Here is a 25320-nt window from a genome sequence, read left to right as displayed (position 1 = left end):
AGGGCCAATTTTGGCCTCAAATTTCAGGTTCATCTAACGAAAGATTGTGGACACTTTTTAAACACTTAAGTGTCTATTTCAATTGATTCAATTAGTTTATATGAAAGATTTCAACTGATTTAATCATTAAAAACGCTCTGATTCAAGCTAAAATATGAAAAATCTATCAAATATGCAAAAAAACGTCACTTTTCAGATGAATTTTGTCAAAAATGAAAGTGGCCGCATCCGTGTTCATCCTTAACCTTTATATATGTTATGTATTATCATAAGATACAACTTACATTTCAATATTATGAATGAACACGAATGCGGCCACTTTCTTTTAAGACGGAAACCGTCTAAAATTTAACTAAAATGCTAGAATTGTGAAGATTTCAATAATTTAGCATGTCTTAATGATGTTTGTACCCGATATATGTGCATTGTATTGTTAAAAATAGCCCATATTTGTGTAGCAGACGCATTCTTATTTCCAATAAGTAGCTAAAAGGTTACATTTTCACAATTTTGGACAACTGCTATATTTTGGGGCCAAAAAGGGGTCTTACTGAACCTACTCCAAATTTAAAGAGAGTGCAATGAGCGGAGGGGTAAACACTTTTAATGTGCAATACCTTGTGACAATTAAACGCTATGTTCTACACTAAAATAATTTAGATTTAAGGATGAAAATATTTAGACAATCAGTTGAATATTATCTCAGTAGTCAACTAGTCAAATTTATTGCCATATGTGGCCATTGTGTGTAATTAAGATTCATTGATATTAGGAAGACACGAACACTGAGAGTAGAAAATTAGCCTGATATAACATAAAGGTAGTTCGTATAAAAATATAATCTCTGACAGTATCGGTAAAAAAATGAATAAGGGCTGTTGCATTAAAAAAATGTGTTTTTGATAAATAATCAAATCTGACATATTATAGTTTAGAGTGATTGGATATACATCATCATTTCAATTTGGCACTCGCATACACTAAACGAGATGCAGTGAATATCAAGTTCATAATTGTATATGGAAACCTGAAGACATTATATTACCAAAAGAACATAGAAATCCAAAGTTTGGGCCACACGAATATCACGAAAGTGCAGTAGTCTGGTGTTTCGTAAGGGTAAGTTGCACCCGTAGCGTTGATTATAAAAAGAGCAAATCATGTTAAAGTTGCATTCGAATGATGTCAAAGAGGAGGAAAAAGTCAGTATTGCAAACATATCGCGATGTCTCAATTGCATTGTAGTCTACAAATCATAATTCCTTTTGGTTATTTTGAATAAGAATGTTCTTTCACATCTAAATAAACTCATCATAGATACCAGGATTGAAATTTTATGTTTACGCTAGACGCGCGTTTCGTCTACAAAACACTCCTCAGTGAAGCTCAAATCAAAAAATATTAAAAAGGCCAAATACATTACGAAGTTGAAGAGCATTGAGGACAAAATATTTCCGAGAAATCGAATTAAAAAAAAAAAAAAATGAAAACAGCATTATTTTATTCTTATGCCTCTTTTTTTATGGTAGGAGTCTAAACAAACTAGAAATTAGTATGTATATATGTAAATAAAGGCCCATAAATCGATTAAGAAAAACAAATCAGGGTAACAAACCAGAACCGAGGGAAACACATCAACTATAAGAGGAAACAACTTGAGCAACAGAAACACTGAACTGCTACAGAAACAAACGCCAACATACATAGAAACGGACTAAACCGTACGCTGGTGTTGTCCATTTGTGTCAGCAACATACTTACGAATTGAATTAACTCCTGTCCTGTTTGTATTCGAATATTGTTTGTTCATGGTTTCACATTGACACGTTAACTGCGTAACACGTTTGTTGTGCTGAACACATAGACCACTACTCAGTATTTAACATATTTACTATAGATTCGCTGCTGAGTATGTCAAAATCGGTCTGCTTTGTTCAATTTGCAGTTTCGTAAAAACTTCTCGAACATAACATGATTAGGTCAGCAATTTGCAATCTCTTTACTCAAGTTGTATGCTATTAGCTAATGTTATAACCCCATTTAAATCAACCAAGTCAAATCATGTCTGGCATTAATTAACAATGATAAGTCCTCAATAAATTCATCGATATCTGCGTAAGCTGTTGTAAAGCAAAGAAATATTCCAATTGAAATCCTGAACAGTTGATCGTTCAACTTTTCATACAACTCTTTTAAACGAGAGACTATCTGAGCCTTAATTCTTTTAATATTTTTGTCGAAAAAGGTGTAAATTCATGAAGAGTTTGATTTGGTGGGGTCCCAGGTCTCGTTTTTTTTGGGTGGGGGTAAATGTGATCACCTCAGTTTTGGATTGTGACTTTCATTTGATTTATTATCGTTTCATGAGATTAGCAGGTCGGTAAACTACTGATTTTTGGTTTTCTTATTCGATACATTTCATTCCGAATAAATGTAAACTGAGCGCCAATGTTATTCCGTTTGTTTCTGCTACATAGAAACGAATTCAACCGTTTAATGTTCTGTTTATCCCAACATATACAACGTTCAGGGTTCATCGTAAATAAAAAGGACTTGATACGCTTGCTATTTTTAACTCATAAATCATATTTCTTTTCGCATTTAAGATTTTCTAAAAGAAAGCTGATTAATTCACAGCGAAGAAAGATACTGCATATGAATTTTAACATTCGATAACCAAATACAATGTCTTGACCTGATCCAGATTCATGGTAGTAAATTCCGAAAGAGGATTGTGACAGTTTCTGATATTGGACTACGCTAATAAGCGGTGAAATTTCGTATAATAGCTTTTATGTTAAACTTTTACTTTTTTATCAATCTAAAAAGTACTTAGAAACTGTTTTGAGATACCTCAAATCTTCAGAAATTCAACTATGCTGCATATTTCTTCGTTGATTACAGCCATTTAGCTGTTACTGCTTAAACGAATTCAATAAAAAGTTTAAAGAGATTTGTTTCGCCCTGTTGTTCTGGTCAGACGCATGCCTATCATTCTTTGTATAATTCACTGGAACAATACATGGTAGGTTTTTAAACTAATCACAAATGAGTAAAACGGACGCAATATACTGGAAGGATAGAAAATCTCAAATAGAAACAATACCGTGGCCAACAGACAAACGAGAATGAGACAAACAATTATGGCTTTACTACCTGGTTATCATCGTCGTGTTATATTTGGTGTTATGAGATGGGATTAAATACCGGGATCTGCTAATGATTTGATAAAATTGAAAAGTTTCACATAAATATACTTTTTTTACAATTTTTCAAAGGATGCATTCTATCAAAAACATGTTCGAATACAAATTTGTACATGTTGTATACTTGTCCTTTAAGAAAAAAAAGTTTTCAAATATGGGAATATAAAAGAAATTACAAGAAACATCGTTAACAATCATGATAATATGAAAAAATGAAAGGCAAATAAAAAGGTTGAACTCAATTTGGTGACTTTACAAAATATAAGATTTACTCCGAAAAAGTATTGACAAAGACGCCAACAAAACACGTTCTTTGAAGAAAAAAAACATGGCTTAATAATTTTTTCTTTAGACTCTGTTTTATACCTCTCAATATCGTATGAGTTGAGACATGAATGAAGTTCGTATATATTATACCTTTGTAAGGAAATTTTCCAAAACCTTTTTCTTATAATTTAACTTGTTTTGTTGACAGTTTGGTAAATTTAGTGGAAATAAAATCTTCCATTTTTGAACATCTACCCCGAACAGGACAGAAGGGGACATCACAGTACCAGAGTCTGTGAAAACGAAGCGATTTCAATTTCGAAATTATAAATGCTTATCACAATAATGACGTGGCTTGGTATTTGTGATTGATTTTATCAGTTTTTTTTACTTCTCTCTGATTGAATTTACCTTGAAGTTCGGTATTTTATTTTTTAATATTTTTTTTGTTATCCTATATATTATAAAACCAGGTTAAATCTATCATCTCCTACATAAGGGAATGTTTGTACCAAGTCAGGAATATAACAGTAGATTCATATTCGTTTGGTGTGTTTGAGGTTTTGATTTTGTCATTTGTTTTGAATTTTCCCTGGTGTTCAGTATGTTTGTTATTTTACTTTTTATAACATTCGGTGATGCTTTCTTTTAGTACACCTGATATGAAAATAATGGAGGTAGTGTCATATTATATATAAAAATGTGTTTCAAGACTTTGATTGTCTTTTATCATTGAAAATTGTTTAACATCGCTCTCTTCCATGTGTATCAATATCTGAATTTAATATCTTTTTCATCATATTTATGAGTCTTATGTAGACGAAACGCGCGTCTGGCGTACTAAATTATAGTCCTGGTACCTTTGATAACTTGTACACCACTGGGTCGATGCCACTGCTGGTGGACGTTTCGTCCCCGAGGGTATCACCAGCCCAGTAGTCAACACTCCGGTGTTGACATGAATATCAATAATGAGGTCATTTTTCTAAATTTACTGTTTACAAAACTTTAAATTTTTCGAAACACTAAGGATTTTCTTATTCCAGGCATAGATTACCTTAGCCGTATTTGGCACAACTTTTTGGAATTTTGGATCCTCAATGCTCTTCAACTTTGTACTTGTTTGGCTTTATAAATATTTTTATATGAGCGTCACTGATGAGTCTTATGTAGACGAAACGCGCGTCTGGCGTACTAAATTATAATCCTGGTACCTTTGATAATTTTTTTTTAATGTTTGTGTTAGATAAGAAAACTTGATATTCCTAGAAATCTTTGAATAGCATGAAAGGCGAGATACTTTCAACCTTTAGGCTTAAAAATATGCTTTGAATCTTTTCGTTTTTCGTTTGCCCCTCCCCATATCATCACCGGTAAGGTACATTATTATTTTTCATTGCCTTTAAATACAACAATCTATGCATTCCTTTGTCTGTGTTTGTCTTTTATTTGATTGTTTTAGTGCCAAGCTTGTATTTAATGTTCAAATCATTGGCTTACAACAAATGTATCTAATACTTGTACAATTAAGGTATCATCCTTGCATTAGCTTTTCATGTAATGATAATGACATACATTTGTTTTATTTGTGTCATATTCACATGCAGTTTAACACTATTTAATGCTTTCATAAGAAATAAGGTTAGTCTTTACCTAGAAGTAATTTTCCAATCGATGCGTTTTTTCAGTATCACAATATTAATTGTGTTCCAAGGAATTAAGGCTGGACTTTCCTTGTAGTCAATGCGATGTTGGTTTTTTCAGCGTCACATTGTGTGAACAAAGATTTTGAATGTGTCTTAAATAAGTGTAACTGCTATGTTCCATTTATACACACACAAATCAAAAGCTGTTTCTGATATTTATAAATAAGGTTAACTAAGAACCATATGTGATAACTATGTATTTGTATAAGACAACTTAACTTGAGATTCCTAATTTCCCCGAGTAAGCAAGATTATATCATCCGTTTTTCAATCTGACAACTTCTAAAATAAGGTTCATGCACTTGGTCAATATGCGCAAAATATTTCAAGTAGGCGGTGATGTTTGCTTTTTTGTTATTGCTTCTGCCCATATCGTAAATTTAAATGGTTCGTGTCGACATTTTCACATATTTGGTTAGATGTTAGGGGTTTGAAGTGAGAAATAATAACAAAAATTCTTTTTTCACACACAACTTTTTCTTGAAACTCAGTACTTTGCAAACTTTTAATAACTTTGTAAAGTTGTATGCCTTTCTCCATTGTCCTCTGCTCTTCGTTAACAAAAGAATTGTACTCTGATTGACCAGTATATTTAATAATGTTAATTGTTAGACAAGGATAATACTATACTGATTTTTAACACTGTCGGGGTGATTGATATAACGATTGATTGATAAAAAGATTATTAATTAAGACTAGATTCTGTGTTTTTCACTTTTTTAACTTTTAATACGAGGCAGGCATTACCTGTAAATGGGGACGAAGTCTGTATGAATTATTTTTTTATAGCTTAAATATTTGTTAAAAAAAAGAAACGGAAATACCGTAACGTTTCCTGTTGTTAGGGATTTTAGTTGTGACGTATTTAAGTTATGACGTCATATGCAATGTAAACAAAGAAATGCTATCATCAGGTAACGTTTTTTCATATCAAGGAATTATTAAAAATGAAATTGGTATTGTGTCCCTTCCTATTTTATACCACAGGGACTCGGTTAGCAGATTAATATTTGTAAATCAATGTTTTTAATTTATTTTTTATTATTTCCTGTCTATTTGCATTACTATATTAACGTATTTAACGTTGCCATCACTATTTCTTTGTTTTCTGGCAATGTGCAGTTTACTATCCATATCCATATACTGAAAAAACCTAAAGGGTTCTAAGTCGCCATCTTGAATTGCCTTCCCTACTTTAGATAAAAAATAATTAAAAATATTAATAAATTACCATATACCTTACAACAGCCCTCATTTTCTTCCGAAATTATTCTTCTATCACATGCATATTTTGATTTGTGGATTAAAAGAACCCTTACGCAGTTTCAGTTGCATTCGTGTCAGAATATTCAAATTTCCCGGCGAAAGCAACGTATCATTTGGAAACCTCCGGGTTGATGCGTTTACTACAACGATAAATCCTTAAAAACAGACGAGTGCTGTCCCCTGATTTATTATTACATATCGAGCGCAAAATTATTAACCATGTTAACGAATAGAACCTTTCTTCAAACGGGGTAACATAAATCACTGACTTTTTCGTAGACACATCAATAAAATGAAGAAGTTACTTAAAATATTGACACGTTCAATGGGATTTATAAGGTTTACTAACAGTACCAGGATATAAAAAAAGGGGAGGGCCGGTTGGTAGGTCAACTTGGAGTAATACTTTGAAAAAGTATATTAACTTATCATACATGCATGTATGAAGTTCAATCAGTAGGCCCCTTTTCCATATACATACATACTCCTCTGATTATATAAATGTTGTACTACATAAATCCATGATTTGAAAAATATCAGGACGATGTCAGAAGATCTCAGAAATACAACCCGATAGTTTGGGACAATCATTTGATATTTTCAATGGGCGGAAGGATAGGAGGATAATCTGATATTGAAACAATACATGCACTAACTGTTCAAAGACATTTTTGTTTGATATTCAATTCATATGAAGGATATCTTGGTGTGGCGTATGTATGAAGTTAGGGAACAGCACTCGTCTGTTTATAAGGATTTATCGTTGTAGTAAACGCATCAACCCGGAAGTTTCCGAATGATACGTTGCTTTCGCCGGGAAATTTGAATATTCTGACACGAATGCAACTGAAACTGCGTAAGGATTCTGTTAATCCACAAATCAAAATATGCATGTGATAGAAGAATAATTTCGGAAGAAAATGAGGGCTGTTGTAAGGTAAATAGTAATTTATTAATATTTTTAATTATTTTTTATCTAAAGTAGGGAAGGCAATTCAAGATGGTGGCTTAGATCCCTTTAGGTTTTTTCAGTATATGGATATGGATAGTAAACTGCACATTGCCAGAAAACAAAGAAATAGTGATGGCAACGTTAAATACGTTAATATAGTAATGCAAATAGACAGGAAATAATAAAAAAATAAATTAAAAACATTGATTTACAAAATTTTAATCTGCTAACCGAGTCCCTGTGTTTTATACTAGACTGATAAATATATATATTTTACTCAAAGTTTCATACAAACGAGACCGGAAACAGGAAGTACATTGTAGATTTCTGCGCAGATGCGGGAATTCAAAACATGATATCAAAAAAATTGAACGATTTTGTGTTCATTAGTACAATGAAAATTTCCCGATTTTTTTTTTTTTTTTTTTTTTATTGATTTTTCAACTGTTATTTGGGACTTCGTCCCCATAATATTTACTTGCAAATTGGAAAATACACTGCAGCTTTTACTTTAAATGTCGAACCATGAACTTGAAACCCTTTTAGAACACAAAGATTTAGGACATTAAGTGTTTTTTTTCTCTCTTAATCTTAGAAACTGATTCACATGATATCATATTCAAGTGAACATTTTTTTCTATTGCTACTATTTTAGAAGATAATCTTTAAAGAGTGACAAATATGAATTTGTTCTACAGTACCGAGGCATCGTAAGTGTTTTCTAGATAGCATACGCAAATCCGGACAATTTTCGTTCTTCGTAGTATTTTAAATATTGCCACATGCTTTGAATTAATTAGCTTATGACAACATACCGAGCAATTTTTTTTTTTAAATAGGCGATTGAAGATTTAAAAAATTTAAACATCCACGAAAGGACTTTGCTGGTAGAGCACAGTTAATGGATAAGAGAAAAGCTGAGCTGAAAGACGAATTTGAAAGAATCATCATTTTGAGTTAAATATTTGAGACTGGATATTAACCATCCCTATTTAATACATGTACAAATGTACATGAAAAGTGGGTAGTACAAACAAAATGTACATGCACAAATGTCCATCAAACAGTTCAAATGCATAATATGCATATTCAAAATACAACTGACAAATTTTCCTCACTGACTTACAAGATTTTAATAAACTTGTAAAAACTTTTATATATGTAATCAGTTGGATTGTAAATGTCTTTTCTGATAAAGAATTTTAATGCAAAATATGCAAAATAATCATGAAAATAAAATGCAGGTGTGAACATATATATACACATGTATCTTTTGCAGCTGAGAGAGCTCTTGACACAAAGAATTTTGACACCATCAAAGGCTGACCAACAAGAATCATGTGGTCACAAAGAGATCCATCTCTGAGAAAATCTGGTGTTGCCAAGGTATTCATCAAGAATCTTGACAAAAGCATTGACAATAAGGCATTATACGATACCTTATCTGCCTTTGGAAACATTTTATCCTGTAAGGTAAGAAAACTGTTTCAATAATGGATTTTACTTTACACTAAAAAAAGGGGGGGGGGGTTTACACAACACCTAAAGGAGTTACCTAAAATCAGCAAAGACCGATCGAAACAACATATGATTTAAAAATTTATTACTTTTAGATATTTGGATGATATATTGGCTCTCAATAATGACAACTTCAGTATGTACACTAAAGAGATTTATTCTGCCGAACTGACTTTAAATAAAGCTAATACTAACAAAGAACACTGCCTTTTCCTGGATCTTGATATTTTTAAAGGAAAGCTTAATACCAAAAATTATGATAAAAGAGATGATTTTTCATTTCCTTTATTAATTATCCATTTTTAGATGGTGACGTTCGCTTGTCACCATCTTATGGTGTTTATATATCTCAACTTGTTCGATTTGCTGGTGTATGTAACAACGTATTTGATTTTAACGAAAGAAATCTCTGTATTACTGAAAAATTATTACACCAGGGTTTTCGATATCACAAACTAGTCAAAACATTTACTTAATTTTATCATCGGTACAAGGACGTCATTCGTAAATATAAATCAACATGCAGACATTTTATACGTTCAGGTTTTTCACATCCAATCTTTTATGGTAATTTTCTTTACAAAGCACAAAAATGTCGGCATTCACCTCAAAATATAACCAAAGCTTTAAACAGACTTATTCTGAAGGGATATAGTTACGGTATTGTTGTGAGGTCATTAAGGGTGGCCTAATTTGGTATTAATATTGGTTCACTCATAGGGTCTTTGCATCGGAAATAAACACATTTATTCTAAAACCAGTAGTTGGCATGATACGGGTTATGTTCTTCTCATATATTTTATGATGCTATGATACTAAACCGCTAACAGGAGGGATTGTGCTTGATTTTCATATGATGAAGACATAATCTTTCAATCAGTTTAATTTAGGTCTGGAGCTTGCATGTCAGTAGCTGCTAGCAGTACTTTGTTAATTTATGTATCATTGTCATTTTGCGTAGTTTCTTTTGTTACCTACATGTATTCTGACATCGGACTCAAACTTCTTTAAAACTGAGTTTTATTGTGGGTATTGCTGTGTGTTTTTTTATTCTACATTGGCCTAGAGGTATAGGGGGAGGGTTGAGATCTCACAAAACATATTTACCCCCCCCCCTCACATTTTTGTGCCTGTCCCAAGTCAGGAGCCTCTGGCCTTTGTTAGTCTTGTATGTTTTTTAATTTTAGTTCATTTATATGTTTTTCAGTTAAGTATGACGTCCATTTTCACTGAACTAGTACACATTTATTTAGGGACCAGCTGAGGCCAACCTCCGGGTGCGGTATTTTCTTGCTGCGTAGAAAACCCATTTGTGTCCTTCGGCTATTATCTGCTTTTTGGTCGGATTGTTGTCTCTTTGACATATTCCCCATTTACATTATCAATTTTATCAGTAAATGATTAGTTAACAGTTATTCTTTTTCCATATAAACACGACGCAACCCATAATGACAAAGAAAACTTACACTTTCTTTCCATTCAACATTCAATCACAGATTATAATAACTGGGTACCAAATAAGGGACATCACATGACCAGAGCAAAAATAATAAAGTTACATAAGCACAGAGTGAGAAACTTCATTTTTATATATCTGACAAATTCTGTTAGAATGAGCAAAATTTTTCTGGTCCTCATTTTTGAAATAGTAATTAGTACATAAACATAGATGCAGAATACTGAACAGCAACAAAAGTTTGTTTACTACATACAAAATGGATATTTGGTGTCGTGATGCATATTTTTTAACGTTTCATGAAGGTGTCTAAAGATTTTCGTAAAATACAGTTTTTTATATATAGTTTTCCTCATCAATTATTAAAAATTATAATTAACAAATTTATTTTTTAATAATGTGATTCTGGATTATTGATAATGTAAAGTTTATGTGATACTTGTAGTAAAACCTACATATTACAGACTTTATACATAAATTCAATTATAAGTAAACACGGTAAAGCAGACATGACATTTCAGCGTGTGCACTCTTGTTTACATCACCACTGATCATGCTGATCATAGCTGCTTTTTTGTTAACAAAATTCAGACAACTACTAACAATGATTAACATTTATTTGATAATATTGTAGTCTTGTATAATGTAAAATAACAGGAATAAGGAGATGTGGTATGGATTTCGATGCGCCAACTAACAAACGTAGATCAAGTGATGTAATTTTTAGTAACTATAGGTCACTACAAATCCTTCAACAATGAGTAAAACCCTTACCGCATAATGAGCAACCTATGCATGGCCCAGCCATACATGTAACACGATGTAAAAAAATCAGACGAGAAACTCAACAGTTTGATTGATATACAAAAGCAAAAAGCAAGCAAATATGATAAACAGCGAAAAACGAAAGCCTCTACAATCATTGAGAAATAAGCCTGTGTCAGGGTGGTCCAACCCACCATGTTATCATAAAAGAAAAAATATTCATAAAAGCTGATTGATACAAATAAAATTGAGCACAAAAAAAAACATATATGTCTACCAACATGTTGAGAGGTCACCAGTTGGCGACACAATTTAATGAAAATTAGGTTAGTTAAGGATATGAAACAATAATTCGTTGATGATCATTTCTGATGTCTCCTATTTTCATAGTCCCATTGATGAACACAAATGCGGCCACTTTCATTTAAGACGGAAACCGTCTCAAATTTAACTAAAATGCTAAAATTGTGAAGATTTCAGTAATTTAGCATGACTTAATGATGCTAGTACCCGATATATGTGCAGTGTATGGTCACAAACAGCCCATATTTATGTAGCAGAAGCATTCTGCTTTCTAATAAATAACTAAAACATTTCATTTTAACAATTTTGTAAAATTACTATATTTTGGGGCCAAAAAAGGGTCCTACTGGACCTACTCCTTTATTATGGTTTACCAAAGACTGTTATGTGTGTGACCCAATATTTACAGGCTTCTGCCTTCAGGCATGTTTTTTATAGATCAATTTGATTTGCTTCTGATTAAATGCCCTCTAAATATCCCATTATATTCTTGCAACGATTTCAATATACACAATTAGCATCACAAGGGTGTACATGTATCATTTACTAATTGTAAGTTGTTTATTAAATGGTATTTATGGGTTGAAGAATATTTTTTGATCAGTACTATTATTTACATTCTTATTTTCTAAACATGCATCTTGCAGTCAATGAGTTGTTATACGATTTTTAAAAGATCTTTTTTACGGCCGTTATTACATACAGTGACATATTATATAGTTTCCGGAAATTGTTAACGTTATACAAAAGAGGAACTACTGAAGACCAACGCTCGAGAAATGAAACATTTTGAGTCACCATTTTGCCTCTCAAATGAAAAAATATCCACCCAGTATGGTAATCAATAAAAGACCAATATGTGCTTTTGATTGCCTGCTCGAATTCTTCTATCGTTTAAACCCTCTTAGCCACAACTCATTATTTTGTACTTATATAAAGGTATATACAAACATTTATTTTAAAGGTTGAACGTGATGAGCATGGATCCCGAGGATACGGATTTGTACATTTTGAGACTGCAGAGGAAGCAAAAAGTGCAACGAAAAACGTCAGTGGAATCTTGATAAATGGAAAGAAAGCGAAGCATAGTTTGTATCCATTACCTTTTAGAACATGATGATGATGATGATGATGATGATGATGATGATGATGATGATGATGATGATGATGATGATGATGATGATGATGATGATGATGATGATGATGATGATGAGATTATGGTAGAATAAAGAAAAAAAAACACTTTTAAAGCAGGAGAAAGAGGAGGAGAATCCCGTTAAGAAAAAAATAACTAGGATTTGATTAAACATAAAGATCTGCCACAATTCTAAACTGTATGATAAATATTTCAGGTCTGTCAATATTGGAAAGAGTGACAACAAAATTAAGGATGATAAGAAAAAGAAATTTAATAATCTATACTTTAAGAATTTTGGCAATTTGTCGGAAGAAAAATTGAGAGATATATTTGAGCCATTCGGGAATATCACTAGTTTAAAGGTTTGTAGACAAAACTACCTTGTCAATATGAAATATATTTGACAATTACTGATTGCATGGAGATAGATCATTAAAATAAGGTAAGATAAGATTTTGATATTATGGTAAAATAAATAACACTTTTAAATGTAATGCTTTTGAAGTGCTGTTTTCTGGATTGACTTCCATGATATATGCATTATCTAATCAATCTGACAATAATGCAATGCCATTTCTATTCAATGAAGTGCCCGTTAAAAAGTACCCGAGAAGAATCTAAATTAATGTATGTAATATGTTTTGTTTTTTTCATAAATAAGACATCTATTAAGATACATAATAACCAAATGCAAACCAAACAAACCAGATAAGTGTAACACGTTACGTATTAGTAACAAATACCAGGAACATTTTATATCATTAAAACGACACCGACCCTTTTAAAACCATAAAACAAAATTAGAGTCTAAATTGTCATACGAGCAACAACTACCTATCCAAGTAAAATTGAAATTAAGTTTGTTATCTGACCTACAACATGTACATGGTCTGATTCATGTTACAATCTGTATCTTGAAGTTAATTAGACGATAACCGACTTGTGTCATTTCATGTAGTTTGTAATGATCAAGTCTGCATTTTAATTTTCTGTAATGTCATAAAATACTGTGGAGCATTATAGAGCTATTTGACCCATTTGATTATATTTTCGGTATGATATTCAAAATAATGAAAAGATATTCTCAATTAAACTGTTTTACACTGGTGTAGTCATACCCTTACATTGTTTGTTGTAATGTTTGGGTTCGTCTTTGCTTAAACCAGTACAATTACCTATAATTGTTTTTTTATTCATCGTAATTATATATTTGACGGAAACTCGTCTAACCTGTGGTAAAAAATCATAAAAAACTCATCATAGATACCAGGTTTTAGATTTTGTATTTGTGCCAGACGCGAGTTTCGTCTTCAAAAGACTCACCAGTGACGCTGGAATCAGAAGACGTAAAAAAGGCTAAATATTGTTAAAAATCAGTTGAAGAGCATCGATGATAAAACATTCTTAAACATTTGGCCAAATACGACTGTGGTAATCTATTCATGAGGCAGAAAGCAACAAGGAGTCTTGAGGGTACAAACGTTTCAGCAAGATTGTTTTTTCATTCATTTTTTTATTTATAACACTATTAGTTCTTACTATATGATATGGTACAATAATAAACCCAATGGCTTTAAAAATGTTTATGTCATAAAACAAGCAGCAAAAAATTTTCCTTTGGTGCAAACATGCATATTAGTTGCATAAAATTTGATTTTTATTTAATTCATCGGTGACCTATATTTCTTTTCTTTTCTTCAAACAAGCTATATTCAAACTAAACAAATGTAAAATTTAACTAATTTCTGTATTTTTTTTTTTCTTTTTTCGATTCCTCTATTTTCCCTATTAGTTCAACAGAAAAAGATACCTTACCAAAAATGCATTCTTCTTTCGAAGGCAGACTGCGAACTTAAATAAACAGTCCCCTGTTTTTTTTCTAAAATATAATGACATTGAATTGTTTTTCATTGTCACTTTGGGGCCTTTTATAGTAGCTGACTATGTGGTATGGACTTTGCTCGTTGTTGAAGACCGTACGGTGACCTATAGTTGTTTTAAAACTGCTATGTCATTTTGGTCTCTTGTGATTATGTCTCATTGGCAATCATACCACATCTTCTTTTTTGTGTATAGAAATATATGTAGGTGAAGCCAAAGGTGATAGAATTAAAATATTTGTTCGAGTATTTTAAACACAATTATAAATTTCAGAAAAGTTTTAAAGATTTTTTTTTTATTTTCTCGCGGTAAAAACTGTAAAACGTTATGCTGTTTGACTTTAGTATTACGATATTTTCCCTTCAATATTTTAACAGAATATGACAGGTATCAGTGGAAAAGGTTGTGGATTTGGTTTTGTATGCTATGAAAATGCTGACGAAGCTCTGAGTGTAAGTTTCTTTGACTTGAAAATCGTGAAATTTACATATCCCTATCCAAACAAAAACAATTAAAGAACAAGTGCTCAGAGAAGGTGTTTCTACCATTTTATGTCTAACTAGTTTATAAAAAGTGATTTCTAGTGTACTTAAGTTATAATCATATAGAGAAGTTTTAACTCCTATAACATGTATAAGATATTAATGAGTTGTTTCAGACTAATTTCTTCATATTTTTATCCCAAAAAATGCAAACATTTAAAACTAGCACTTTTGTATATATCTCTGAAGTATAAAAGTATATGGCGACGCAATAAAAGCAAAAGTATAAATAGAGAAAATGACGTTATGTTCTGTTCTTGGCCCCATTTCCTTTTTTTGGTATGCTAAGATCTTCAAATCAAAATATCCTTAGTATCTACATGTGTCATCCACATATTATGTTATGCATTTATATACCAATTATTTTAAATACAAAAGGGGAGAGAACTCTCAGACGATAGTAAAACAAACTGTTGAACAATTCAGGATATTATATTTACCTCCCTTAACAAAAACGAAAATGGGGGAAAAAATTAAAGCTTAAAACAACACTATAAGACATTCTTACATACCTTTCAAGCGTTGGCATTATAAAACATCTTCAACGGAAACATTTTAAACGTGATTCTAAAGCATTTAAAACAAAACGTATACATCTTTAGTGGAACCTTTTATTAAAAAACCGGTCTTCAACTGTCAGACATAAAAATTCAGATCATGTCGAACCTTAGCATGAGTGAAAACTGTCTTGAAAATAAAAGTCCTGAAAAAATCCAATAATAAATCAAATATAACAAATGCTCAAACAAAGTTTTGAGAAAAATAACTGAAATCTACAATTCAGATAAAGGGTTTACGGTCACCATCGATATCCTTACTTGGTTGACCTGTATAGTGTGTCTGTTTTTCTACCTCGAGCTCAATATTTAAATTCAAGCTTTTCGCGGACTTATTCTATGATACCATACTATTCGTGTTGTTTGTCATTTAACCGGTTGTGATATTTGGTGTACGCATACTATTAGTTATATGATGTGTAAGTGACCTAATACGATATAGATAGAATTTACTGACCCCATATATATCATATTAGATCACTGGCTCACCGTGTAATGAATCTATTTTACCGAGTGATTAAGTCTTCAATACATAGTTTTAACATGCGTGAGAACCTATTTATACAAAAATAAAAATGTCAACAATAACAACGTGTTAGCTTTAAAGTTTTTGTATAAATGTATATCAATCGTTTATATGTTTATAATTAGTTTCCTTGTCTGTTTCCTTTTTTGAGGGAAGTAACTCCTTACTAACCCTATATGGTTGCGTACCCTATATGGTAACTAATCATGTTTATTTAGAGCACCCTATACGAAATATTTATAGTCACTACATGTAATAATAATAATAATAATAATAATAATAATAATAATAATAATAATAATAATAATAATAATAATGATGATGATAATGATTAGAGTAATAATAATAATAATGATAATAATTATAATAATAATATAGGTTTGTTGAATGAATATTGTGGAATATTGTCCCGAGTAGAATGTTATCTTGTACGAGCTTGCGAGTACAATATATGTTCTACGAGGGACGATATTCCCCAATATTCATGCAATAACCCTTTGATTGTATAGTAATATAATATTTGAAAGTAAACATTTGTTTAAACTAAGATATTGTCGTTGATAAAATCGTGAATTTTGAAGAATTATTGCATTAGTGCAATATTAGAATTTATTGCACGCTAGCGTTTGGTTATTTTCTGTTGGACATATCATATTGCTATGCAATAATGATAACAATAATAATAATGATAATAATAATGATTATGGTAATAATAATAATAATAATAATAATAATAATAATAATAATAATAATAATAATAATAATAATAATAATAATAAAATAATAATAATAATAATAGTAGTAGGAATGATAATGATAATTATTATAGTAATAACAATAATAATAATACAATTACAATGATGAAATTGGTAGTTAAAATGACTGTTACTATGATATTTGTCAACATCAGGAGTTGCTACAATTTCTTCCTTAGAACCTAAAAAGTTATAAGTTGTATACATTTTATCAAGTTTTAATTAAAACATTCCACAGGCTGTCGCAGAACTGAATGGTGCACTTATCGGAGACAACACATTCTTTATTGGAAAAGCACAGAATAAAATGGAGCGTCACACTGAATTGAAGAACCAATCAAAAGACCTTAACGTGTATGTAAATAACTTGGACGACAACATTGATGATGAAAGGCTGAGAGAAGAATTTTCGCAATTCGGAACGATTACTAGTGCTAAGGTATTCCTCATTTTAGTTTAGAGGATTTCTTTTCGATAGTTAAACCAATACCTCATCTATATACCTGTTTCGCTCATATGGCCCACTGGGTTAAGTGAGCTGTTCTCATCACTTGGTGTCCGTCGTCCGTAAGATCAAATAGAACATAAAGGTAAAATACAGTTTGAGGCTTATATCGCATAAACTGCAGCATATAAAGTACATCTGACATGTGGTAAATAAAGACAATAGTAGTATACTATACAGTCGTAGAACAAATCGCAATCAAAGAAAATTTCGGGCCAATCATACCAATATTTCGGACCTAATTTCTATTTCAAAAAACAACGGCAGACATTATCTGTTAACAACACTCTGTTCATTACCGGTTAATAAGTTAAATAAAATTTTGGAGGATTGCAACACAATTTCATATAGCAGTCCTAAGTATGAAATTGTTCAAATTATTATGGCATATTGTTATTCTAAACTATTTCCCAAAATTGATCGCCATGAAGATCATAAAAAACATTTTATTAAAATAAAGTAGGTCAATAAAGGTTTTGATTTTGTAAATATTGCCGGTATATTTAACGACCATTCTGTTAAAGAACAAATTCCTGGATATTTTGACAATACTGAGCTACCTCTTATTTGTTATATTTACAAGAAATCTACCAGGAAATTTGTGTTTAATTATAGTCAACTGTGTAAAGATGTTACTATCAGTGAAAATACACCTACTTCATGAAATTGTAGTACCTCCGAATATATTTATGGACCCATTTCCCATGTTATAACAGGAGATCTTAACATCGTTCAAGACCGAGAGTTAAAATCATTCCTCAGTAAAGGACCTAAATATCGTCCCCCGTCAATTATTAATTGGAATGAGTGTCGTAATATCATCCACGACTCACTCCATACTTACTGTATGAAATGGATAAAACGGGAAAAAGCTGAATGAAGATAGTTGATATACGTATTCAACATTTTAAAGAACATTTTACTATTAACAATAACCACAAAGAAACTATTTCTCGTATCAAACATAAACTAAAAGAACTAGCCAAGAAATTTGTTTTTGTCCCGGCCGATAAAGCTGCTAATAATATTATTATTGTTTGACGTAAATTTTACATTGAGGTTCTGAAAAAAGAAATCACCAATTCACCAACATTCCAACCGACTCCATTTTCAGAAAACGACATCTGTAACAAACATAAACTTTTAGCTACCGCTTTACAAGCAGAGCCAAATACAATGAAAGTCCCAACTATGTACTGGCTTCCGAAGCTACACAAAACACCTTACAAATATAGATTTATTTCGTCGTCAAGCCATTGTTCCACTACTAAATTGTCTATTCTTCTTACCAGCACACTTGGTACAATTAAAAACCTAATAATGAATTGTTCAAATAAGGCCTTCGAAAATAGTGGAATTAATTAAATTTGGAGTGTCAAGAACTCGTTGGAAGTACTTGATACATTGCATGCTTATATTGGTGATTTTGAATCTGTTCAAAGTTTTGATTTTTCTACCCTGTATACCACATTGCCTCACATTCTCATTAAGAAAAAATTCACACACCTAATTAAATGGGCATTTAAAAAGTCAGAATGTGAATATGTATGTTTAAACTCTTTCAGGTCATTTTTTAGTAGCGATAAACAAAAAAAAAACTATGTCAATTGAACAAGCTTTGATACTATATATGACCTTGAATTTTTACTAGATAACATTTTTGTTCGCTTTGGGGATTCCGTATATCGTCAGATTATCGGAATTCCAATGGGGACTAACTGTGCACCACTTATTGCGGACCTGTTTTTGTATTGCTATGAGTTACAATTTATGACAAAAATAAGCAAAGACCCATCGAAACAACATCTGATAAACAAATTTAATAATACTTTTAGATATTTGGATAATATTTTGGCTCTCAATAATGACGACTTCAGTATGTATATTAAAGAAATTTATCCTGTTGAACTTACTTTAAATAAAGCTAATACTAACAATGACCACTGCCCTTTCCTCGATCTTGATATCTATATCACTAATGGAAAGCTGAATACTAAAATTTATGATAAAAGAGATGATTTTTCATTTCCTATCGTTAATTATCCATTTTTAGATGGTGACGTTCCCTTGTCACCATCTTACGGTGTTTATATATCTCAACTTGTACGATTCGCTCGTGTATGTAACAATGTTTTAGATTTTAACGAGAGAAATTTATGTATTACTGAAAAATTATTACACCAGGGTTTTCGATATCACAAACTAGTCAGAACATTTATTAAATTTTATCATCGGTATAAGGACATCATTCGTAAATATAGCTCAACATGCAGACTTCTTATACGTTCAGGTATTTCACATCCAATTTTTTATGGAAATATTCTTTATAAAGCACAAAGGTGTCAGTATTCACCTCAAAAACTAACAAAACCTTTGAATATACTTATTAAGAAGGGATATAGTTACGATACTGTTGTCAGGTCATTAAAGATTGCATATTTTGGCGTTAATATTGATTCACTTATAGGGTCTTTGCATCGGAACTAAACACATTTATTCAAAAACCAGTTGTTGGCATGACACGGGTTATGTTCTTCTCATATATGTTATGATGATATGATACTAAACCCCTAACGGGAAGGACTGTGCCTGATGTTCATATGATGAAATCATAATCTTTCAGTCAGTTTAATTGAAGTCTGGAGCTGGCATGTCAGTTAACTGCTAGTAGTCTGTTGTTATTTATGTATTATTGTTATTTTGTTTATTTTCTTTGGTTACATCTTCTGACATCAGACTCAGACTTCTCTTGAACTGAATTTTAATGTGCGTATTGTTTTGCATTTAATTTTCTTCATTGGCTAGAGGTATAGGGGGAGGGTTGAGATCTCATAAACATGTTTAACCCCGCCGCATTTTTGTGCCTGTCCCAAGTCAGGAGCCTCTGGCCTTTGTGAGTCTTGTAATATTTTAATTTGTGTACAACTTGGAAATTAGTATGGCGTTCATTATCACTGAACTAGTATATATTTGTTTAGGGGCCAGCTGATGGACGCCTCCGGATGCGGGAATTTCTCGCTACATTGAAGACCTGTTGGTGACCTTCTGCTGTTGTTTTTTCTATGGTCGGGTTGTTGTCTCTTTGGCACATTCCCCATTTCCATTCTCAATTTTACCACTGTTCAAAGTCGATAAATCGAGTGGGAGAAAACAAATGCAGGTTACAAACTAAAATTAAATTTTAGGTAATAGAAATAGTTTGAAATAGAATTTTGAACATCTGTTGAATTCATCAAAAAGTTACAAAAACAATGTTCAAAATCTTGTCAGATACAAAGCAAAAACTTCCAAGTTAATGCTATCCTTGGAGAAGTACAGTCCATCAGCATTAGAATCAATTCATTGTAAGTAATTGAAAACAATTCTTATTGATACCCATTGAAATTGATGATTGTAAGATCGTAATATATACTGCTTACGTGATCCATAGTTTGTAAACAGATTCCGGATATTCAATTGTAATTAATATTTGACTGCAGTGAGCAGATACCAGAAGTCCCACATAAGTAAAAAAAGTCTTTAAAATTGAGAATGGAATTATGAAATACTTCAAAGAGAGAAAACCCCGATCAAAAAGAAGGTCCCTAATGGGTCTTCAATGCAGCAAGAAAATCCCGCACCAGGAGGTGGGCCTCATATGGCTTCTAAAAAAAATATGAACTACATGTAGTTTAGAAAAAGGGAACAACTCATACTATTCTCCAAAACATAAATGATATAAAATTAAACCAAGGACTTCTAGCAGTTACTGAAATGCCAGCTCAAGACCTCAGTTAAACTGATTTAAACATTAAGTCTTCATCATATCGAAATCAAGCACAATCCCTTTTGGTGCAATATAATAGTCCTATTATTCATGCTTCATATATAACAATCGGAATAAATAAAATCTGAGAAATGTTCAAATCAGGCAGCTGTTCAAGATTTAGTACTCCGATATATAGTTATAGAGACACAACACATTGTATCGGTCAGCGGATTTGTTACGTTTACCTGATAATAAAATTAAAGTTACCAAGTGCATTCACCAATTCACGTCTGTTCAGGAATGATAGAAAATATATTACTCAGGAATAGATTATCTTAGCTGTATTTGGAAAAGTTTTATGAATTTTGGTCGTCAATAATGTTCAACTTCGTACTTTATATGTAGTTCAAAAATAGTAAACATATTAGCAGATGTATCATGTGAAAATGTTTACGGTATCATGTGTTTTGTTCCTAGTTTTTATAACTGCTATCAAAGACTAGTCTCATTTCAAACAATTCAATTCAAATGGCCTCCGTACAAAAAGAGGTAAGTGTATTAACAATAGCACTGTTAAGTGGTATGTAGCAATTAACATGTCACTTTTCAGTGTTATTGTTTATTTTAATTTCAAAATGTTTTTGAAGTGTAAAATGACTTTGATTATTTACTCATACTTAAGGATGTACTTGGGTGAAATTTGAAAAAATTAAGAATTTAAAATTGATACTTTTCGTTGGAAGAACATTTTCTAAAGAATAAAACAAGCTAAAAATATGCAGCTCCTTTTCGAGATATTTGATTTTAAAGTTTGACGGGAAAAGACTGACTCGAACGTTTACCTTGTATTTGCATTGATATTATTTGGGTCAACTCAAGAGAAAAATCTGCTTATTTTTTTTGCAAATGACTTCCTATGAGTAAATATGTCTTATATAAAAAGATTAATGAATGGTATTGGGCAAATATTTTACCTTGTTTCGTCTGGTAAAAAACAAGGATCCCGAATATCTTATCTTATCGAAAAGATATACCACAGCTCTAACAACCCTAATCTTTCAACGACTCTCCGTAGACAACAAGAAGACTACTGGATTAGACAATTGGGAACTGCAACACCGTATGGCTGCAATGACAAAATTGATGGTATAGGTATTCTATCTAGTCCTTCGTGTAACTCGGTGAATGTGATGAATATTTTCAACTCGACTCCTCGACGTAGACGCAGTCATGGTCATCGTCATTATACATCACCTTCTCTGCATGATGTCTCTATTAATGACTTGCTGTCATTCATACAAAAGCCGTTAGGTATTCATCACATTCGCACGAAACTTTATTCATTACCCCCTTTCAAAACTTCATTCTCTGTTCAATTTATGTTTGGAATCCACTGTTACAAACCCTCATTCAAACCAATACAAACTTCAAGCTATAATTTCGGATATTGCTAGTCACAGACAATTCAAGCCAGTTCGCATTGGAAAAGATGAAAAAGAGAAAAGACCTTTTCTAAATCTTTCCTTTGCCAACAAAGGTCTCGATGGCGTCAACCTAGGCAATATCCTTCATCATAAATTAGTTCAATCGAAAATACCTCCTTATTTCAAAGACCAGTCTGTACCAATAATTTCTTATACCTATACCAAACCTATTGCAACTAAAATTTTCAATTACAAACGCGTTTTGCAGAATCTCGATATTGACGACTTCAAGTCTAAACCTCCTGATTGCACTTGTGCTAGTTCCCAATTCACATATAATCCTGCTGGCCACGTTATTACCGGTGACCTTAACATTGTTAATAACACTTCTCTACGAAATGTGTTATCGAAAGGTTCGAAATATCGTGAGCCTAAATCCATCAATTGGAAATACAACTTTAAAATTTTGATGGACTCAGTCGAGGATTATGCCAGGCAATGGGCTAAACGTGAAAAGGAAGACGTAGACACTCTATCCGAATGGATTAAGGCAGTGAGGTCGTTAATACAAATCAGAATTAAGAAACTGAATGGGTCCATCAATGCCCATGCTACGTCAATCTTTAAAGACCCAAATGTTGCTAAACACTTATCCGACCTCCATGATAAATATATTGTTGTCCCCGCAGACAAAGCCCCAAATAACATCGTTTTTGTTTGTAAAAGTCACTACATTAATTGCTTGATAAACGAATTAGGTATAGACAATTCACTTGGAAACTCAACATATACCCTCACGACACTTACCAAAGAGGAAATCCTGGATAATCATAGGTCTGTTCTTTGTTCCTTTGGTATTTCAACCAAAGATGAAGAACTGGATCTTCCATCACTGTATTGGATACCTAAACTACATAAGTGTCCTTACAAACAACGGTATATTGCTGGGTCTTCCAAGTGCTCCACGAAACCTCTTTCTAAATTATTAACATCTATTTTATCAGCAATCAAAGACGGGCTTCAAAGTTATTGTGTAACTGCCTATTCTAGAGGTGGCGTGAATCAGATGTGGATACTTAAAAATTCCAAAGATCTTTTAGAGTACATACAATCTAACTCTCTTTCATCTTGTAACAGTATTAAAACATTTGACTTTTCTACTCTGTACACAAGTATTCCACATTCCAAACTAAAAGACAAATTGAAAGAGTTGGTATTACTTTGCTTCATAAAAAAGAATGGCCAACGTAGATACAAGTATCTTGTCTTAGGGAGGGATAAATCATACTTTGTAAAGAATCACTCTGATTCAAACAAAAAATTCTCTGAAACCGATATTATCAAGATGCTTGATTTCCTGATTGACAACATATTTGTAACGTTCGGAGGACGTGTTTTTCAACAGACTGTCGGCATCCCAATGGGAACAAACTGTGCCCCTCCACTTGCCGACTTGTTTCTTTATTATTATGAGGCTGACTTCATGCAGGAACTTCTTAGGAAGAAAGATAAGAAGTTAGCAATATCCTTTAACTCTACTTTCCGCTATATAGATGATGTTCTTTCACTAAACAATTCAAAATTTGGTGACTATGTGGAACGCATCTATGCTATCGAATTGGAGATAAAGGATACTACAGATACAGTTAAGTAGGCTTCATATCTTGACTTACATCTAGAAATTGACAATGAGGGTCGGTTGAAAACAAAACTTTACGACAAAAGAGATGATTTCAGCTTTCCAATTGTGAACTTTCCATTTCTAAGTAGCAACATTCCAGCAGCACCTGCATACGGGGTATATATCTCCCAATTGATACGATATTCCCGTGCTTGCATTTCCTATCATGATTTTCTTGATAGAGGGTTACTGCTCACAAGGAAGCTATTAAACCAAGAGTTCCAAATGGTGAAGTTGAAATCATCCCTTCGTAAATTTTACGGACGCCATCACGAGTTGGTTGACCGTTATGGAATAACCGTTTCACAAATGATATCGGATATGTTCCTTACGTCGTAACTACAATCCCCTTCCCTTTCATGAATGTGACCTACCGAATTAGACTATTTACCGGATTTGTAATCACATAAGCAACACGACGGGTGCCACATGTGGAGCAGGATCTGCTTACCCTTCCGGATCACCTGAGATCACCCCTAGTTTTTGGTGGGGTTCGTGTTGTTTATTCTTTAGTTTTCTATGTTGTGTCATGTGTACTATTATTTTTCTGTTTGTCTTTTTCATTTTTAGCCATGGCGTTGTCAGTTTGTTTTAGATTTATGAGTTTGACTGTCCCTTTGGTATCTTTCGTCCCTCTTCTTTTACACACATTCCAAAACCTCACCTAAGTACATCCTTAATTTTAAATGGTCTTTTTTCATCTTTTCTTCTTATTACGCTTATATGTATATAAACAATATTTTCACTCTTAACCGAAACACTTTATTTCTTTTAAGGTTATGACAGAATTTGGGAGATCTAAAGGATATGGATTTGTGTGTTTTAGTTCTCCAGAGGATGCTTCTAAGGCAGTCACAGAAATGGATGGTAGGATTATTGTATCCAAACCTTTGTATGTGGCTCTATCCCAACGTAAAGAAGACAGAAGGGCTCATTTGGCATCACAGTACATGCAACGTCTTGCTAGTATTAGAAAGCAGGTGATCAACATATTTACAGCTATCTAACCAACTCATTTTTGTCGGACATTTGCTACTCATACACATTTTTTGTAAGCGTCTTTTTTATTGATTCTCCTCAGGATCGCCGTTATTTGTATACTTAAAGGAATTCATGTATATAAT

General features: G+C 32.2%; 1 protein-coding gene across 1 annotated transcript; it reads left to right on the top strand.

Moving 5' to 3' along the window:
* Positions 1–263: 263 nt before the first annotated feature.
* On the top strand, positions 264–25203 carry LOC143055190 (polyadenylate-binding protein 1-like). The gene is made up of 6 exons (XM_076228329.1): positions 264–1119; positions 8677–8870; positions 12404–12939; positions 14836–14910; positions 17077–17277; positions 24973–25203. Exons 4-6 carry the CDS (start codon positions 14839–14841, stop codon positions 25201–25203), a joined length of 504 nt encoding a protein of 167 aa, XP_076084444.1. The 5' UTR covers positions 264–1119; positions 8677–8870; positions 12404–12939; positions 14836–14838.
* The last annotated feature ends 117 nt before the right edge of the window (positions 25204–25320 follow it).

The sequence above is a fragment of the Mytilus galloprovincialis genome, chromosome 12 (assembly GCF_965363235.1).
Source record: "Mytilus galloprovincialis chromosome 12, xbMytGall1.hap1.1, whole genome shotgun sequence".
NCBI lineage: Eukaryota > Metazoa > Mollusca > Bivalvia > Mytilida > Mytilidae > Mytilus > Mytilus galloprovincialis.
The sequence above is the reverse complement of the archived record's forward strand: the minus strand, read 5'-3'. Positions and strand labels throughout refer to the sequence as shown.